The sequence below is a fragment of the Oryx dammah genome, unplaced genomic scaffold, assembly GCF_014754425.2.
Source record: "Oryx dammah isolate SB20612 unplaced genomic scaffold, SCBI_Odam_1.1 HiC_scaffold_20, whole genome shotgun sequence".
NCBI classification, from domain to species: domain Eukaryota; kingdom Metazoa; phylum Chordata; class Mammalia; order Artiodactyla; family Bovidae; genus Oryx; species Oryx dammah.
Genome location: NW_024070204.1, coordinates 52872843 through 52892106, shown reverse-complemented (window position 1 = coordinate 52892106; position 19264 = coordinate 52872843). Strand labels below are relative to the sequence as shown.

Here is a 19264-nt window from a genome sequence, read left to right as displayed (position 1 = left end):
TCTGGGACAATAAAAGGAACTCATAAGATAGGGAATTGTATTTGCCATCATCCTGTCCAACATCTATGAAATTTTCCTCCCCATCAAAATCTTTTCAAAGCCTATACATACCTCCTTGAAGACATCATAACCCAAAGTAACCTGTTATTCAGTTCAGTTCAGTTCAGTCGCTTAGTCGTGTCTGACTCTTTGCGACCCCATGAGCTGCAGCACACCAGGCCTCCCTGTCCATCACCAACTCCTGGAGCGTACCCAAACTCATGTCCATTGAGTCGGTGATGCCATCCAGCCATCTCATCCTCTGTTGTCGCCTTCTCCTCCTACCCTCAATCCCTCCCAGCATTGGGGCCTTTTCCAATGAGTCAGCTCTTCGCATCAAGTGGCCAAAGTATTGGAGTTTCAGCTTCAGTGTCAGTCCTTCCAAAGAACACCCAGGACTGATCTCCTTTAGGATGGACTGGTTGGATCTCCCTACAGTCCAAGAGACTCTCAAGAGTCTTCTCCAACACCACAGTTCAAAAGCATCAATTCTTTGGTGCTCAGCTTTCTTCACAGTCCCAACTCTCACATCCATAAAAGACCACTGGAAAAACCATAGCCTTGACTAGACGGACCTTTGTTGGCAAAGTAATGTCTGTGCTTTTTAGTATGCTGTCTAGGTTGTTCATAACTTTCCTTGCAAGGAGTAAGAGGCTGCAGTCACCATCTGCAGTGATTTTGGAGCCCCCCAAAATAAAGTCTGTCATTGTTTCCCTGTTTCCCCATCTATTTTTCATGAAGTGATGGGACCAGATTCCATGATCTTAGTTTTCTGAATGTTGAGCTTTAAGCCAACTTTTTCACTCTCTTCTTTCACTTTCATCAAGAGGCTCTTTAGTTCTTCTTCACTTACTTTCATAATAATATATAGTATGATATTTGCCACACACTGCTTTTTATGGTAAATACTTATAAAATGGGGAGCTTAGATAATCACCTAGCACAGTGTGCGACACTGAGCACTTAGTAAATGGTAGATCTCTCCTTCCCTTAATCTGTTATTAGAACTTCATTCCATAGACATTGAAAAGGTATTGATAGTTTAGAGCCCAAAGGTGATTTGATCACAACAGTGAGTTACCAAGATTAATAGGACAGTAAGTTGCAAGATGGATCTCAGGGGGAGCACCTAAAACCACAGACAGAAGTTAGTGCGCTAGTTCAGTATTTATAGCTCATTGAACACTTTCCAGTTCACGTTTGGGGTGGAATGTGGTATAATGGAAAGAACATAAGTTTTGTAGGTAGGTGTTCTGATGTATGAATAAGACCATTACAGTCTAGGAGTTCATAATTTTTCTAGGAGGAACAGAAAATTGCTAGTTGAGATTTTTCTTTTTCTGCTAGTTGTGTTTTTTCTCCATCCTCCCACCCTGATGTTATTCTACAAATTGTTGTACATGAAAGATCAAAATACACAAGTGGGGGAATGTTATACTTTTAAATATATAAGAATTAATAAATCTAGAGACTCACTGAATACTTTCATATCCTAGGTTTTCTCTTACGCATTATTTCTTTTTATTTTTCACAATCTTTGGTAAACAGTATTATTTCCTTTTAATATATTAGAAGAATGAAACTCAGAAGTTAAGTCATTCATTACTCATAAGAGGCAAAAAAAAAAAAAAAGGTAGGGGGTGGAGTTGGTTTCAGAAACCCAAATCTACTCATTTTAACATTTTAACAATTCACTATACCACTCCTTCAGTGGGATTGCTAAATACATATGCTCATTTCTGTCACATGTAAATCTCAATGGTGCGTAAGCCGAGTGTGGTTTCCATAATTACCATTGCATATCCCTTTGAGCCTCACACATACACATGCACACAAACACACACACACGCACACATACACCACTTCCACCCAACCTTTAGAAAACGAGAAAAGGGCAAATCACTCACTGTTTAAACTCCAGTATTAGCCATAGTGAAGGGAGATTTTGGTGATCTCACTCATAATTCTCAGATCATTAGATACTGGTTTTATACTTATCTTAAGCTGCTTATTAAATTATCAGCAGAAAGTAAACCTGTCAATATCTTTAGCCCAAAGCTTCTCAGACTTTGATGGACTTACAGATCATCTGGGGATCTTGTTAAAATGAAGATTGTAGTTCAGTAGGTTGGGATGGGGTCTGGAATTCTGTTTCTAATTGTGTAGGTGATGCTGATGTTGTTGGGCTTGCAACTTTGGTGTACAGACGCAGAATTATTATTTTGTTGCAAATATATAATTTTTTATATAAAGCCGCAACTAGAGTATATATACTATTTGTGTTCTTTTCTTTTTATACTTTTATTTCTGTTTTCTACATAATTTCAAATGTATAATTTTTAACTGCTGTATAAGCTAAAATTAATGTAATACTCTTAGGAATTTACATCTGTTCTCAATTACTTTGCCATTCTAGATGAGGCCACATTGAATTCCTCTGGACATATACCTTTTTGCTATTTAATTATTTGCCTAAGATGAATTCCCAGTAATAGTTACTAGGTGAAGGAGTAAGAATATCTTTGTTGTTTAATGGGTACAGAATTTCAGTTTTACAAGATAGAAAATGGATGGTAGTGCTGGTTGCCCAGCAGTGTAAATATACTTTACGTCACTGATGTGTGTCAGTAGTGTAGGACTTTTTGTAACCCCAGGGACAGTAGCCTGCCAGGCTCCTCTGTCCATGAGATTATCCTGGCAAGAATACTGGAGTGGGTTGTCCTTTCCTCCTCCAGGGGATCTCTCTAACCCAGGGATCAAACCCACATCTCTTGTGTTTCCTACATTGGCAGATGGATTCTTTACCACTAAGCCACCTGGAAATCCCTAATGTCACTGAACTGTATACTTAAATATGGTTAAGATGGCAAATTTTATGTTATATGAATTTTTTTCTTTATACTATATATTTAAATTTTATTACATGTATATTTATATATAAATTTTATGTTATATGTATTTTATATATGTATAAAAAGAAAGTTATTCTCTCTCCAAAAATGTATTTCTATATACATATGTGTTAGTCTTAAGGTATACTTTATATTTTGTTGCATAATAAACCATTTGGCCTTTTAGAAGGGATGACCAAATTACAGTGCCATCTACATATTTTCCTCACTTGTACTAATATTGAGTGTCTTAATGGTTTATTAAAATTTTTGCTAAACGGTCTAAAATGATTTTTCAAGGTTACCTTAATTTGCATTTTTATTTCTGTCAAGGTTGAAATGTGAACATTGTCTTTGTGGGTCATTTTAGTATTTGTACTTCCCTTGTATGCAAAATGTACATGTATGTCATTGGTCCTTGTTCCTATTAGGACACTGATCATTTTCTTTAGATTTACTGGAGCTGTTTCTATAGTATAATATTTTAAGTAAATAGTTATCTTTATTGTCTTTTTAATTCATATTTAAGTAACTTTATGCTTTTACATCCTGCAGGTCAACTATGGAAAAGTATATAATAATAGTAGAAAAGGATTGAAATTCACTGTCTCCTCTGGCTGCAGTTCAGAATTTGTTTTTGTACCATATGGTAGCACCATTGCTATTTATACACTTTACTCTGGAGAACGGATAACTATGCTTAAGGGACACTATAAAAGTGTTGACTGCTGTGTATTTCAGTCTAATTTCCAGGTAAGAATGATACTTAAGGGAATTTAAAATGTTCAGGTAGCTAGCTTGCCAAAACCTATGGGTTTTGTTTTTTTAATATCTTAATCTTTCTCTTTAGTCTCACCAATGGAACAGAGTGTTTTCTCCATAGAACTTCTGCATAGATTATCTCATATGCTCCTTTAAGTGATTCTTAAGTGTAGCAAGATTGTTGGGATTTTCCCTGCGTTGTAGATGAGGAAAATGAGGCTTATAAAAATTAAATACCTAAAAGAATGAAAATTAGGGGTTATTGCTGCTGCTGCTACGTCACTTCAGTCATATCCGACTCTGTGTGACCCCATAGATGGCAGCCCACCAGGCTCCTCTGTCCCTGGGATTCTCCAGGCAGAATACTGGAGTGCCATTTCCTTCTCCAGTGCGTGAAAGTGAAGTCACTCAGTTGTGTCCAACTCATTGCGACCCCATGGACTGTAGCCTACCAGGCTCCTCCGTCCATGAGTTATTACTTGGAGGGACTTTATCACCTGTTCAGTCACTCATTAATAGGTATTACCTAATCAGTGTCTGACACTGTGAAGTAAGATATACAGGGCTAGTTTTCAGCTGCTGCTGCTAAGTTGCTTCAGTCGTGTCCGACTCTGTGCGACCCCATAGACAGCAGCCCACCAGGCTCCCCCGTCCCTGGGATTTTCAGCTAGCACACATCTATATGGCAGTATTCATTATTAAAATACTCAAAACACATATCCTTTAGTTTGTTACATAGCTTTTGTACTAAGCCCCTTGTATGACCTCCAGTTTCACCTTATTTCCTGGAGCCTCCTAGACCTCACTTCAACCCAGTAACTAGGCGGGACCTTTAAAACCCTGCTTCTACTCTATGTCCAATAGTATCTCTTCTGGTTGGCCATTGTCCTGATGTACTACTTATTAACTATTTTCAGTGTTACTTCTGGGAAAATAGTACTAAGGCAACCAGGGGGTGATAAAACTTGCCTGAAATCTGCAAGTAGTTGACAGAGGGTGATTATCCATTCAAAGAAATTTATAGAATACAGTACTTTTCTTATCCAGAGTCACTAGAGACAAAGCCAAGATTTTAATTCAAGTATTCTGACTACTAGCTATTACTTTCCACCATATCAGAGCTTCCTAGCAGATGTTCCTGCTAGGAAGATTGGACTGAAAGTGAGTGAAAAATGGATTAGAACAGATTAAAAGTAAGTAAAGATAATTGATTCCTCTCAGTCCCTGAAATCGCTGAAACAGGTCTAGCCAGAAAGCTGAGGCCAGTTGCCTCTTGACAAATACCATTTCTGTATGTGGTATGTACTAAGAAAGATTTTAATTACTTTATTATCTCAGAAAGCTTCCAGCTTTTATCCCATTCCATCTATTATGACTTCTGAAAAGGAAGATAATTATAAATCTAAATTATAAAACAGCAGTGCTTTTGCATCCATTTAGCAGCAGAACCCTTTTACCAATTATATATTACAAAAAACTCACTATCTGAAAATAAAAAATTGATGTTTATAGTAATTCTGCTATAAATATAAAAATGTGAAGATATATCCAACATCAAAATAAATAATGATAATAGTTGATTATTTTCTATTGACTAGAATAGGGATCCCTGAATCCATTCTGCTACTAGTAATTAACCTAATAACTTGAAAGTCTGATGAGGAGTGGAATATTTACATAGTCTCAAATTTGCACCCTACAAAATATTAATTACAAAGATAAAATAATTTCACCTTGACTAAGACTGGCATGCATCAGCTTTGTCAGATTGCCAAAGTGTATGTGATATTCCTGGCAAAGATTTAACACCTTCATTTAATCATGAGAAAACAAGGTTACCTCACCTTAGTTTATCTTGAGTATATAATCTTGTCTTCTCAGGAACTAAATTGCTCTACAGCACTGGGCATATGAAAATATCTTTGCACCATCCACAGTAACCATACATTCTAAATTTTAAACAGTATAGTCTGTAGAATTTTGTTCCATTTAGGAAATTTGATAATGTGTCAGTTCAGTTCAGTCGCTCAGTTGTGTCTGACTCTTTGCGACCCCATGAACTGCAGCACGCCAGGCCTCCCTGTCCATCACCAGCTCCCGGAGTTCACTCAGACTCACGTCCATTGAGTCGGTGATGCCATCCAGACATCTCATCCTCTGTTATCCCCTTCTTCTCCTGCCCCCAACTCCTCCCAGCATCAGAGTCTTTTCCAATGAGTCAGCTTTTCGCATGAGGTGGCCAAAGTACTGGAGTTTCAGCTTTAGTATCATTCCTTCCAAAGAACACCCGGGACTGATCTCCTTTAGAATGGACTGGTTGGATCTCCTTGCATAATTTACTGAATTTTCTTTACATCTATATTTCCTATAAGTTACTTCATAATCTTATTTTCTCTTTACCAAGAATGTTTACTTTTATTTTTTTTAGAAAAATACTGATTTTACCATGCCTCAAATCGCTTTTGAGATGAATAAAAATAAAACTAAATAATTTAATACCAGATCAGAAAGAAAGTTGTAGTGTTAGAAATATTTGTGTAGAAATACATTTGTGAGAAAAGTAAACAGTCAGTCAGAGTTTTAACTTAACATTTTGCTGATTTTTCTTTTTAGCCCTTATTCTTTGCTTAGTAGCTTTTAAAAAAATTGATCTAGTGTTTTACATCCTGTTTTTTTCTTTTCATTCTGTTTTGGGTTTATATCCTGCTCCTTTCTCTTGACAATATGAATATTTTCCAGTGTCATTAAATATTCTTCAAAAACAAATTTAGTGGCTATATAGTATATCATATTAATGCAGCATAAATTTATATATAAATCATAACCCTGGACAATAGTATTTGGGAAATTGTTTTACTATAAATATAATATTGGCGATAATAACCTTGAATTTCATATGTGTCTTTAGCATGACTTCTTAGAAATGTATACAAAAACTTCTGACAAATACAGAGATTTCAGTCTCTGAAAGGATTATATCAATTTATACCCTCTGTATGTGAGAGTATCTATTTCACTGCCCCATAGAAATATATATTTTCAGTACTAGCCAATATAACATATTTCTGAAGTTTCGTCAGAAGAATGAACATTGTTCAGCATGTACAGACACCACATCCATAAAGACATTGCCGTTGACTTCATCAGTCCAAGCTTATAAAATAAGCTTCTCAAAAAGCATGGCATATGACTCTTAGTGCTCTTCAGTAGCTAGTTAGGCAGTTTTGAGCTAAATAAAACTTTTTTTTTTAATTCCTGGCCTATTTTAGCTAGAAACTCTTATGGTTTCTGCAAAGTAGTTACTTGAGAAGGCTTTACAAATAGCTGAGGAAAGAAGAGAAGCAAAAGGCAAGGGAAAAATGAAAGAATACATCCAACAGAATGCAGAATTCTACAGAATAGCAAAGAGAGATGGGAAAGCTTTCTTAAATGAACAGTGCAAAAAAATAGAGGAAAAAAATAGAATGTGTAAGACTAGAGATCTTTTCAAGAAAATTGAAGATGTCAAGGGAGCATTTCATGTAAGGATGGGCATGATAAAGGACAGAAATGGTAAGGACCTAACAGAAGCAGAACAGATTGAGAAGAGGTGGCAAGAATACACAGAAGAACTATACAAAAAAAGTGTTAGTAACCTGGATAACCACAGTTGTGTGGTCACTCACCTAGGGTTGGACACCTTGGAGTGTGAATTCGAGTGGGCCTTAAGAAGCATTACTACCAACAAAGTTAGTGGAGGTCATGGAATTAAGCTGAGCTATTTAAAATCCTAAAAGATGATGCTGTTAAAGTGCTGCACTCAATATGTCAGAAAATTTGGAAAACTCAGCAGTGAATACCGATCTGGAAAAGTTCAGTTTTCATTCCAATCCTGAAGAAGGGCAATGACAAAGAATGTTCAAAGCACTCATTTCACTTACTAGCAAAGTTATGTTCAAAATCCTTCAAGCTAATGGCTCCAGCAGTACGTGAACCAGGAACTTCCAGATGTACAAGCTGGGTTTAAAAAAGACAGAGGAACAGAGATCAAATTGCAAACATTCATTGGATCATGGAGAAAGCAAGGGAGTTCCAAAAATACATCTACTTCAGCTTCATTGACTATGCTAAAACCTTTGACTGTGTTTCTCACAACAAAATGTGGATAATTCTTACAGAGATGAGAGTACCAAACCATCTTACCTGTCTCCTGAGAAACTTGTATGCAGGTAAAGAAACAACAGTTAGAACCAGACATGGAACAACTGACTCATTCCAAATTGGGAAAAGAGTACGACAAGGCTGTGTATTGTCACCTTGCTTATTTAACTTATATACAGAGTAGAAGTGCAGTCGCTCAGTCGTGTCCAGCTCTTTGCGACCCCATGGACTATAGCCTACAAGGCTTCTCCATCCATGGGATTTTCCAGGTAAGAGTACTAGAGTGGGTTACCATTTCCTTCTCCCTGGGATCTTCCTGACCCAGGGATCAAATCCAGGTCTCCCACGTTGCGGGCAGATGCTTTCCACTCTGAGCCACCAGAGAAGCCCATATGCAGAGTACGTCATGTGAAATGCCAGGCTGGATGAATCCCAAGCTGGAATCAAGATTGCTGGGAGAAATATCAACAACGTCAGGTATGCAGATGATACCACTCTAGTGGCAAAAAGTGAAGAACTAAAGAGCCTCTTGATGAGAGTGAAAGAGGAGAGTGAATAAAGCTGGCCTAAAACTCAGCATTCAAAAAAACTAAGATCATGGCATCCACTTCTATCACTTCATGGCAAATAAAAGGGGGAAATGTGGAAGCAGTATCAGATTTTCTTTTCCTGGACTCTAAAATCACTGCAGATAGTGACAAATTAAAATTAAAGCCATGAAATTAAAAGACACTTGCTCCTTGGAAGAAAAGCTGTGACAAACCTAGATAGCACATTAAAAGGGAGAGACATCATTTTGCCCACAAAGGTCCTTATAGTCAAAGCTATGGCTTTTCTAGTAGTCATGTATGGACATGAGAGTTGGACCATAAAAAATGCTGAGCACTGAAAAACTGATGCTTTCAAATTGTGGTGCTGAAGAAGACTCTTTAGAGTCCCTTGGACTGCAAGGAGATCAAACCAGTCAATCCTAAAGGAGATCAACCCTGAATAGTCACTGGAAGGACTGATGCTGAAGTTCCAATACTTTGGCCTCCTGATGCAAAGAGCCAACTAACTAGAAAAGATCCGGATGCTGGAAAAGATTGAAAGCTAAAGAAGAGGGCAGTAGAGTATGCAGTGGTTAGATAACATCACCAACTCAATGGACATGAATTTGAGCAAATTCTGAGAGATAGTGGAGGACAGAGGACCCTGGTATGCTACCATCCATGAGGTCACAGAGAGTCAGACATAACTCAGCAACTGAACAACAATGTATGGTTTCTTCATTGAAAGCCTTTGTTAAAGTTCAGTTGTTGACGCAACCATTTTTTTATTCTCTGACACTTGAAATATATGGATACAATATATTAAAAAAAAAAACTATGGTGATGGTTTTTGTGAATTTTAACCATGTAAGCGAATTCTAATATATCCTAATACTATTTTAAAATACAAAACAAAGTTTTACTATTTCTTAAACAGAAAAGGGCATCAATCCAGTTTCTTTGGGGAATAGAAATAGATTTCATCTAATCTAACCTAAGAATTAGTCATTTAAAAAATTGTTCATTTCAAATTGGCATCAGCTTTCAGCTGACCCACAACCACATCTTTGTTTTCTGTATTATAGGAACTTTACAGTGGTAGCAGAGACTGCAATATTCTTGCGTGGGTACCATCCTTATGTGAATCAGTTCCTGATGATGATGATGAGGTAAATATTATTCATACAAGTTGTACAGTGACTTCTAAATCATAAAAAAATTTTACTAATTTACTTTAAATGGGAGAGGCTTTTAAAGCATTTCTTGCTATTTTCTGATGTTTAAATAATTTACCTGTATAATACATTAGGAAAATTCAAAAAAATATTGAGAATAAAATAAATTTCTGAAGTTTATAAATTTTAACATTTTTATTTATTTCGTTCTTGTTTTATCCTGTGCATATTTTTAACATAGTTAATATCACGCTTGAACATACAACTTAGCATCCTTCTTATACTTTTTACATGTCATTAATAACTATTTGTAAACATTGTCTTTAACAATATAGCTTTCTGTCATTCTTACTTACTTAGTTCAGTCGCTCAGTCGTCTCCGATTCTTTGTAACACCATGAATCGCAGCACGCCAGGCCTCCCTGTCCATCACCAACTCCCGGAGTTCACTCAGACTCATGTCCATTGAGTCGGTGATGCCATCCAGCCATCTCATCCTCTGTCATCCCTTCCTCCTCGTGCCCCCAGTCCCTCCCAGCATCAGAGTCTTTTCCAGTGAGTCACCTCTTCGCATCAGGTGGCCAAAGTATTGGAGTTTCAGCTTTAGCATCAGTCCTTCCCGTGAATATTCAGGACTGATTTCCTTTAGGATGGACTGGTTGGGTCTCTTTGCAGTCCAAAGGACTCTCAAGAGTCTTCTCCAACACCATAGTTCAAAAGCATCAATTCTTCGGCGCTCAGCTTTCTTCACAGTCCAACTCTCACATCCATACACGGCCTCTGGAAAAACCATAGCCTTGACTAGATGGACCTTTGTCAGCAAAGTAATGTCTCTGCTTTTTAATATGCTGTCTAGGTTGGTCATAACTTTCCTTCCAAGGAGTAGGTGTCTTTTAATTTTATGGCTGCAATCACCATCTGCAGTGATTTTGGAGCCCAGAAAAATAAAGTCAGCCACTATTTCCACTGTTTCCCCAACTATTTGCCATGACATGATGGGACCAGATGCCATGATCTTAGTTTTCTGAATGTTGAGGTTTAAGCCAACTTTTTCACTCTCCTCTTTCACTTTCATCAAGAGGCTCTTTAGTTCCTCTTCACTTTCTGCCATAAGGGTGGTGTCATCTGCATATCTGAGGTTATTGATATTTCTCCCGGCAATCTTGATTCCTGCTTGTGCCTCCTCCAGCCCAGCATTTCTCGTGATGTACTCTGCGTACAAGTGAAATAAGTAAGGTGACAATATACAGCCTTGACATACTCCTTTTCCTGTTTGGAACCAGGGATCAAACCCATACTTCCTACAGTGGAAGCATGGAGTCTTAACGAGTAGATCACCAGGGAAGTGCCACAACTTCTTGGGACTTGAGTTATCTTGTATGACATTTTTAAGGTCCTTTATTCACACTGTCAAATTTTATCAGTTTGTACTTCTACCAGATAAATTAGTGTAAATATGACACTGTGAATAAAGAACCTGAAAAATGTTGTGGGAAAACAAAGATAAATAAGACATGATCTGTGGTCTTAGGTAGTAGCCTCTTAATTTTTTTAGTTTCATGTCAAGCTATCTAAAGGTGAAATTTTATAGATATGTGTCTAATTTGGTTTAGTATGACTTTGAGTAGTTTTAGTGTATAGCTGCTTTAAAAACTGGATTTTTTTTAATACAAAGCTTAAAATGTTAATTACTGGGTCCTGCTCTTGGGGAATTATTGTGTACATTAAATCTAACATAACACTAGGCCACCTTGGAATGTTTAACAATCATTCACCAAATATAAACTATAAAAATAAAAGTAAATCATCTTTGACCTGTGTATAAAAAAAAGATATTAGAGGAAAACTGAAATTGTTTATTTTATAAAGATAGTATGTGACTCTGATGGTTTATTTCCTTATTATATAGTTATGGTGATAGTTTGATTCTTCCCCATCTGGAAGAATTTTTGTATATAGGCAATTAAGCTGAACAAGTATAAATCAAATAGGGATACACAAAAAACAAGTTAGGTTTTATATTTACCTTTTAAAATGCACTATGTATGTGGTTTCAGAGGAGGCAATGGCAACCCACGCCAGTGTTTTTGCCTGGAAAATCCCTTGGGTGGAGGAGCCTGGTAGGCTACAGTCTGTGGGGTCGCACAGAGTCAGACATGACTAAAGCAACTTGGCAGCAGCAGCAGCAGCATGTATGTGCTTTAAGATAGGCACCATTCTCTTTATAAGATGATAAATGCTAAGATTATTTCCACAAAACTTTCGAAGATTCCTGTGAATGTAGGTAGAACATGAATATGATCATGATGTAGATCTCAGTAGAGCAGTCTGTGTATACTAGATCCTCTTCCTTACGTGTATGCTGCTGCTAAGTCGCCTCAGTCGTGTCCGACTCTGCACGACCCCATAGATGGCAGCCCACCAAGCTCCTCTGTCCCTGGGATTCTCCAGGCAAGAACACTGGAGTGGGTTGCCATTTTCTTCTCCAATGCATTCATGCATGCTAAGTTGCTTTAGTTGTATCCGACTCTGTACGACCCCAAGGACAGCAGCCCATCAGGCTCCTCTGTCCACGGGATTCTCCAGGCAAGAATACTGGAGTGGCTTGCCATTTCCTTCTCCAACCTTACATGTATACTTACTGTTTAACTGATATTTAGAAGTATTTTCATCTTACCTTTCAAATGAATGACTGCTGCAGTTCCTCAGAGAGGCAAGTTAACATAAAACACACATATATATACATTTACACACTCACCTGTCTTTAGTGTCAGGTAAACTAAATAATAGTGATACTGGTAATTGAGTTCGAATTTCAGTTCTGCCATTCGTTAATGGTCTAGGGCAAGTTTATAGTATCTTCAAACATCAGAATCATCAAAGTAAAATTGTTCTTAGATTACCTTTCAGATTGACTTTTTTTTTTTTAGTTGGATGCTGATTACTTTACAGTATTGTGGTTTTTGCCATACATTCACATGAATCAGCCACGGGTGTACATGTGTTCCTCATCCTGAACCTCCATCCCACCTCCCTCCTCATCCCATCCGTCTGGGTCATCCCAGTACACCAGCCCTGAGCCCCCTGTCTCATGCATCAAACCTGGACTGATGATCTGTTTCATATATGATAATATACATGTTTCAATGCTATTCTCCCAGATCATCCCACCCTCACCTTCTCTCACAGAGTCCAAAAGACTGTTCTATACATCTGTGTCTCTTTTGCTGTCTCGCATATAGGGTTATCATTACCATCGTTCTAAATTCCATATATATGTGTTAGTATACTGTATTGGTGTTTTTCTTTCTGACTTACTTCACTCTGTATAATAGGCTCCAGTTTCATCCACCTCATTAGAACTGATTCAAATGTATTCTTTTTATTGGCTGAGTAATACTCCGTTGTGTATATGTACCACAGCTTTCTTATCCATTCGTCTGCTGATAGACATCTAGGTGGCTTCCATGTCCTGGCTATTGTAAACAGTGTTGCAGTGAACATTGGGGTACACGTGTCTCTTTCAATTCTGGTTTCCTCCATGTGTATGCCCAGCAGTGGGATTGCTGGGTCATCTGGCAGTTCTATTTCCAGCTTTTTAAGGAATCTCCACTCTGTTCTCCATAGTGACTATACTAGTTTGCATTCCCACCAACGGTGTAAGAGTGTGCCCTTTTCTCCACACCCTCTCCAGCATTTATTGTTTGTAAATTTTTGGATAGCAGCCATTCTGACCGGCGTGAGATGGTACCTCAGATCAACTTTTGAGATGAGATATACTTCTCCATCAACCAAAAAAGAATCCCTTAGGATTGTTTCTCCTGATACCCAACCTACAGAGGAGGATTTATTTCTACCATAAAAACCTGAAGGGCATTGGGCAATAGAAACAAGTTTTATGATCTTCAAGCATAAATCCTATTATTTAATTGACAGGTTGCTTCTATTTTTCTGAGGGATCAGCCTTCCTTTTGCCCACTCTTCGTAAATTCTGGTCACACTCAAGGCAAGCCTATACAACTCCTAATCACTTTTTCCTGCCTGAGATCTCTAGAGTGACTATCAGTTCAGTTCAGTTCAGTCGCTCAGTCGTGTCTGACCATCACCAACTCCCAGAGTTCACTTAGACTCAACGTCCATCGAGTCAGTGATGCCATCCAGCCATCTCATCCTCGGTCGTCCCCTTTTCCTCCTGCCCCCAATCCCTCCCAGCATCAAAGTCTTTTCCAATAAGTCAACTCTTCGCATGAGGTGGCCAAAGTACTGGAGTTTCAGCTTTAGCATCATTCCTTCCAAAGAAATCCCAGGGTTGATCTCCTTCAGAATGGACTGGTTGGATCTCCTTGCAGTCCAAGGGACTCTCAAGAGTCTTCTCCAACACCACAGTTCAAAAGCATCAATTCTTCGGTGCTCAGCCTTCTTCACAGTCCAACTCTCACATCCATACATGACTACTGGAAAAACCATAGCCTTGACTAGACGGACCTTAGTCGGCAAAGTAACATGTCTGCTTTTGAATATGCTATCTAGGTTGGTCATAACTTTTCTTCCAAGGAGTAAGCGTCTTTTAATTTCATGGCTGCAGTCACCATCTGCAGTTATTTTGGAGCCCCCCAAAATAAAGTGTGACACTGTTTCCAGTGTTTCCCCATCTATTTCCCATGAAGTGATGGGACCAGATGCCATGATCTTAGTTTTCTGAGTGTTGAGCTTTAAGCCAACTTTTTCACTCTTCTCTTTCACTTTCATCAAGAGGCTTTTTAGTTTCTCTTCACTTTCTGCCATGAGAGTGGTGTCGTCTGCATATCTTGGGTTATTGATATTCTCCCAGCAATCTTGATTCCAGCTTCTGTTTCTTCCAGTCCAGCGTTCCTCATGATGTACTCTGCATATAAGTTAAATAAGCAGGGTGACAATATACAGCCTTGACGCACTCCTTTTCCTATTTGGAACCAGTCTGTTGTTCCATGTCCAGTTCTAACTGTTGCTTCCTGACCTGCATACAAATTTATCAAGAGGCAGGTCAGGTGGTCTGGTATTCCCATCTCTTTCAGAATTTTCCACAGTTTATTGTGATCCACACAGTCAAAGGCTTTGGCATAGTCAATAAAGCAGAAATAGATGTTTTTCTGGAACTCTCTTGCTTTTTCCATGATCCAGCGGATGTTGGCAATTTGATCTCTGGTTCTTCTGCCTTTTCTAAAACCAGCTTGAACATCTGGAAGTTCACGGTTCACGTATTGCTAAAGCCTGGCTTGGAGAATTTTGAGCATTACTTTACTAGTGTGTGAGATGAGTGCAATTGTTGCGGTAGTTTGAGCATTCTTTGGGATGCAATGAAAACGGACCTTTTCCAGTCCTGGGGCCACTGCTGAGTTTTCCAAATTTGCTGGCATATTGAGTGCAGCACTTTCACAGCATCATCTTTCAGGATTTGAAATAGCTCCACTAGAATTCCATCACCTCCACTAGCTTTGTTCGTAGTGATGCTTTCTAAGGCCCTCTTGACTTCACATTCCAAGATGTCTGGCTCTAGGTGAGTGATCACACCATCGTGATTATCCGGGTCGTGAAGGTCTTTTTTGTACAGTTCTTCTGTGTATTCTTGCCACCTCTTCTTAATATCTTCTGCTTCTGTTAGGTCCATTTCTGTCCTTTATGGAGCCCATCTTTGCATGAAATGTTCCCTTGGTATCTCTAATTTTCTTGAAGAGATCTCTAGTCTTTCCCATTCTGTATTACAATCTAAATCTGACCTCTCATCAAGAATCTTACTTTATTTTGACAGTTACACAGTATGTAACTGTTTTATTTAGATGTATAATCTTGGGGTCTTTCCTGGTAACTCTGTGGTAAAGAATCTGCCTGGCAGTGCAGGAGACACCATTTCCATTCCTGGGTTGGGAAGATCCCCTGGAGAAGGAAATGGCAACTCACTTCAGTATCCTTACCTGGGAAATCCCATGGACAGAGGAGCATGGCGGGCTACAGTCCGTGGGGTTGCAAAAGAATCAGAATAAACAACAGCGATAAGATATTTAATTACTGTCTATATTCAGACAACCCTATGTTCTACCTTTAAAGACTTTCCACTAATTACCAGTAAAAAAATTTTTGAGTTTATCAAATTTAGTAAGATATATGTGTGGGAGATTTTAAAGTTGGTTTCATTCTTCCTTCGCATTCTATGGACCTGAACTAGATCCCCTTTAACTCTTACTTCCCTTCCCCAGCTATCAGCAGAACAGACAGGCTGGTTAAGTAGAGATGGACATGTTCAAGCATAGAAAGAATGCCCACTAGGAGGAGATGTTGTAGAGAAAAGTGAAGTAATGGATGGTAGTTAAGTTGATTTCAAACAGTTTGGCCTCAACAGTACTATATCATGTGTGACATTTTTACTGCAGCTTTCAATTATAAGTAAGATGTTTTATTTGTGATTTTTAGCAATAAAATGTACTTCTAATAATACAGTAATACATTCATATTTTTTCTTTACTACTATAAATACAGTAAAATTTATATGCAACCACATTTCTAGTTTTCACTTAATTATTTTTGTTTGCCTACCATAGCAACAATAATTTACATTAAAATATAATTCTGCTTCTCTGTTGATTCTTCAAATGAAATTTAAGTGTTTAATAGGTTATATATTGAGCTTCCATAGTGAAATTAGGAGACATGGCCTTTGTGTGACTTATCTACCTAAGGACATTTTTGGTAGACATCTAAGGCAGAGTTAAAGGCTTTTAGAGATAGATTAGGGAAAAATAATCACCTCACCCCAGAGGACAATGCATCTTTAAATAAACTGTCACTAAATAACCTAACTTGGTAGTTAAATCATAAACCCAGAAAGGTAGAAATTTCAGTAAAGGCTTGGTTGAAAGAATAAATGAACAGACTTCAGTATGCTACTCTTGCATATCAGTGGACTGTTACTAGAAGTAAGTGAGTAGTTAGCTAAGCTTTGATAATAGTTTTGGATCTGGACACAGGGTATAATGGAATTTTGTTTGAACAACTAAGTAACAATGGCCAACATTATTAGATTAAGTAAAGAACTCAGATCTAAAGCTTTCACAGCTATAAAGAATACCTAAATTAATATATTGTTTTCTGACTCTCCTGGCTGACACTTGGGAAATTTACTGGAAACAGACACTTTTTTCTACTGTTATTATTGTTTGAATCTTAAGAGTCTAAGTCATCATGTTCATCAAAAAGGAAATGAACATTCTCAAATATGTAGTAAGGGTTACCCTTAACGTAAAATATTGGTATATGTTGTAAAAGGTAATACTTCTAAAATAATTTAAGCATAATCTAAGTACTAATATGTTATTGGATTTGGGATGTGAACAAACTGACAGCAAATGTAAAAACTGCAAAATAAGAAGCACACATGATTCAGAAAACCTAGGTACTCAAAAACAACAACACAGATCATTTTAAAGTCCCGTAATCATTTGCCTAAGAATAAGAAGGTAGCCATTCAAACACATTCCCCAAACAAGTGAATTGATTTGAAATACTACAAATAATTGAAATTCCTCTACTGCTGATTACATTTATTTAGGCACAGCTCTAAAGCTGTAAGAATACTGTGATGTTTTGTTGTTTTTGAAACACCATCTAATGCATATTCTCTTTCAAAGAATTCTCCCAGGGAAACCTGTGTGCTAATGACAAAATGTTACCAAATCCAACACATTTTATCTGTCTTTTTCCACTACTTTACTAGCTATAACAACAAACAGACCTCACTATTTCATACCAAAAAAGGGTATTGCTCCATTTGATGAACACCTTATTCCCTGTATATGAATTTTGCTTATTTATAAAAATCAGGTCCATCAAAACAGTAAAAAATTGCTCACTTTAATATTTTGGGCTGTCAAGCCAGCCTGCAGACCTGAGTCCAGTCTTAGCCACATGGATATGAGTGTGCCCTGTACTCCTGGTAACTCCAAAGGGTTATTAAAAAAAAAAATGCCTTAATAATAGTAGCAGCATCATGTGTGTGTCTGTGTCTGTGTGTGAGGTAACTACTTTGAGGGAAACGTAATTTGAATAAAGTCTGATATGTCTATTTAAAATGAAGTTGCATTGCTTTATATTGAATGTAGGAGTTTCTTAAGTTACTTTTGGTTTTAAATGAACAGTTATATAGTTTCTTTCAAAATAATCTATTTGCTTTTTATCTGATTTCATAATTATATTGTAAGCCTAAAATTATGAGGTAGAATAATTGAATCTTTCTTTTTTGCTTCCTTTTTTAGACTTCAACCAGATCACAGTTAAATCCAGCATTTGAAGATGCCTGGAGCAGCAGTGATGAGGAAGGATGAATATCATTCCTTAGTACCCTTTTTGTCTCTATCGAAACTTTTAAGACTGGACTATTTTATCTTTTCAGTTGTCCAGTTCAGTCCTGTTCAGTCGCTCAGTCATGTCCAACTCTTTGCAACCCATGGACTGCAGCACGCCAGTCCTCCCTGCCTATCATCAACTCCCAGAGTTTACTCAGATTCATGTCCATTGAGTCGGTGATGCCATCCAACCATCTCATCCTCTGTCGTCCCCTTCTCTTCTTGCCCTCAATCTTTCCCAGCATCAGAGTCTTTTCAGATGAGTCAGCTCTTCGCATCAGGTGGCCAAAGTATTGGAGTTTCAGCTTTAGCATCAGTTCTTCCCATGAATATTCAGGACTGATCTCTTTTAGGATGGACTGGTTGGATCTCCTTGCAGTCCAAGGGAGTCCAAGGGACTCCAACACCACAGTTCAAAAGCATCAATTCTTTGGCGCTCAGCTTTCTTTATAGTCCAACTCTCACATCCAAACATGACTAATGGAAAAACCATAGCTTTGACTAGGCGGACCTCTGTTGTCCAGTAACAGCTAAATGAGCCGTGAATTTGAGTAGTTGTTTTCCCTTTTGTCTTAAAATAAGGTTAATATTTGCATGAAGTCATAAAACAAAGTTCAGTATAGTTTATTTAATCAGAACACTTTCCCTTAATCCCAGTTGCTGTGGGCTGCTGCAGCCACTATAGTACAAGGAGACAGGTTGTGGTATCCCCTTTGTGGGACCTGAGCAGATTGTGTGAACGATAAGATGCAGTCTTAGAGGATGAGCAAGCAGAGGTTATCAGCACTGACTTTCTCCTGCTGGTTGTACAGTCACTTTGCTCATTTTCACTTTCAAGGGTGATTTTACTGAGGATTATATCAAAAATTATAGTTGAAAAGTTAGAATCAAAATTAGTTTATTTTTATTAATATGTTCAGTTTTTGCAATGCTTTCATTTATTTAACCATTTTCTAGCTTTATGTTAAATATTTTTGAATTCATTGCCTTCCATAATTGAAAAAATGCATTATAGGAGGTTTTTAAGGAAAAATCCTACATTTCCTTTATTTTAATGCATCAGATGGCAGCTTGAACTACTTTTCTATGAATCTGGTTACTATGTGACCAAGTCCTACTGCATTCATCAAAGTAGAAAATATCCTGTCAGGTAATTGGATTTAAACATAAAATGTCAGAAAATTTCTTTTTTTGTTGTTGATGTATAGCCAATTAACGTTGTCAAATGTCAGAAAATTTCTATTTTATTTTCTGCTCTAGTGTCATAATCCACAAGTGATTATCATGAACCTAGTCTTATATTCCCTTTCTTTCTTATTCTTATCAATAGGAGACTAGTTAATGAGGTTTTT

The 19264-nt window shown here is 37.6% G+C and overlaps 1 protein-coding gene across 2 annotated transcripts in view; it reads left to right on the top strand.

Moving 5' to 3' along the window:
- The window catches only part of ERCC8 (ERCC excision repair 8, CSA ubiquitin ligase complex subunit), a 54667-nt gene extending 36711 nt beyond the window's left edge, over window positions 1-17956 (top strand). For both annotated transcript variants that reach the window (XM_040262571.1, XM_040262572.1), the window contains 3 exons: window positions 3486-3683; window positions 9448-9531; window positions 17823-17956. In XM_040262571.1, coding sequence (XP_040118505.1) covers window positions 3486-3683; window positions 9448-9531; window positions 17823-17891 — 351 coding nt within the window. In that variant the 3' untranslated portion in view covers window positions 17892-17956. The remainder of the gene's footprint in view (window positions 1-3485; window positions 3684-9447; window positions 9532-17822) is intronic.
- The last annotated feature ends 1308 nt before the right edge of the window (window positions 17957-19264 follow it).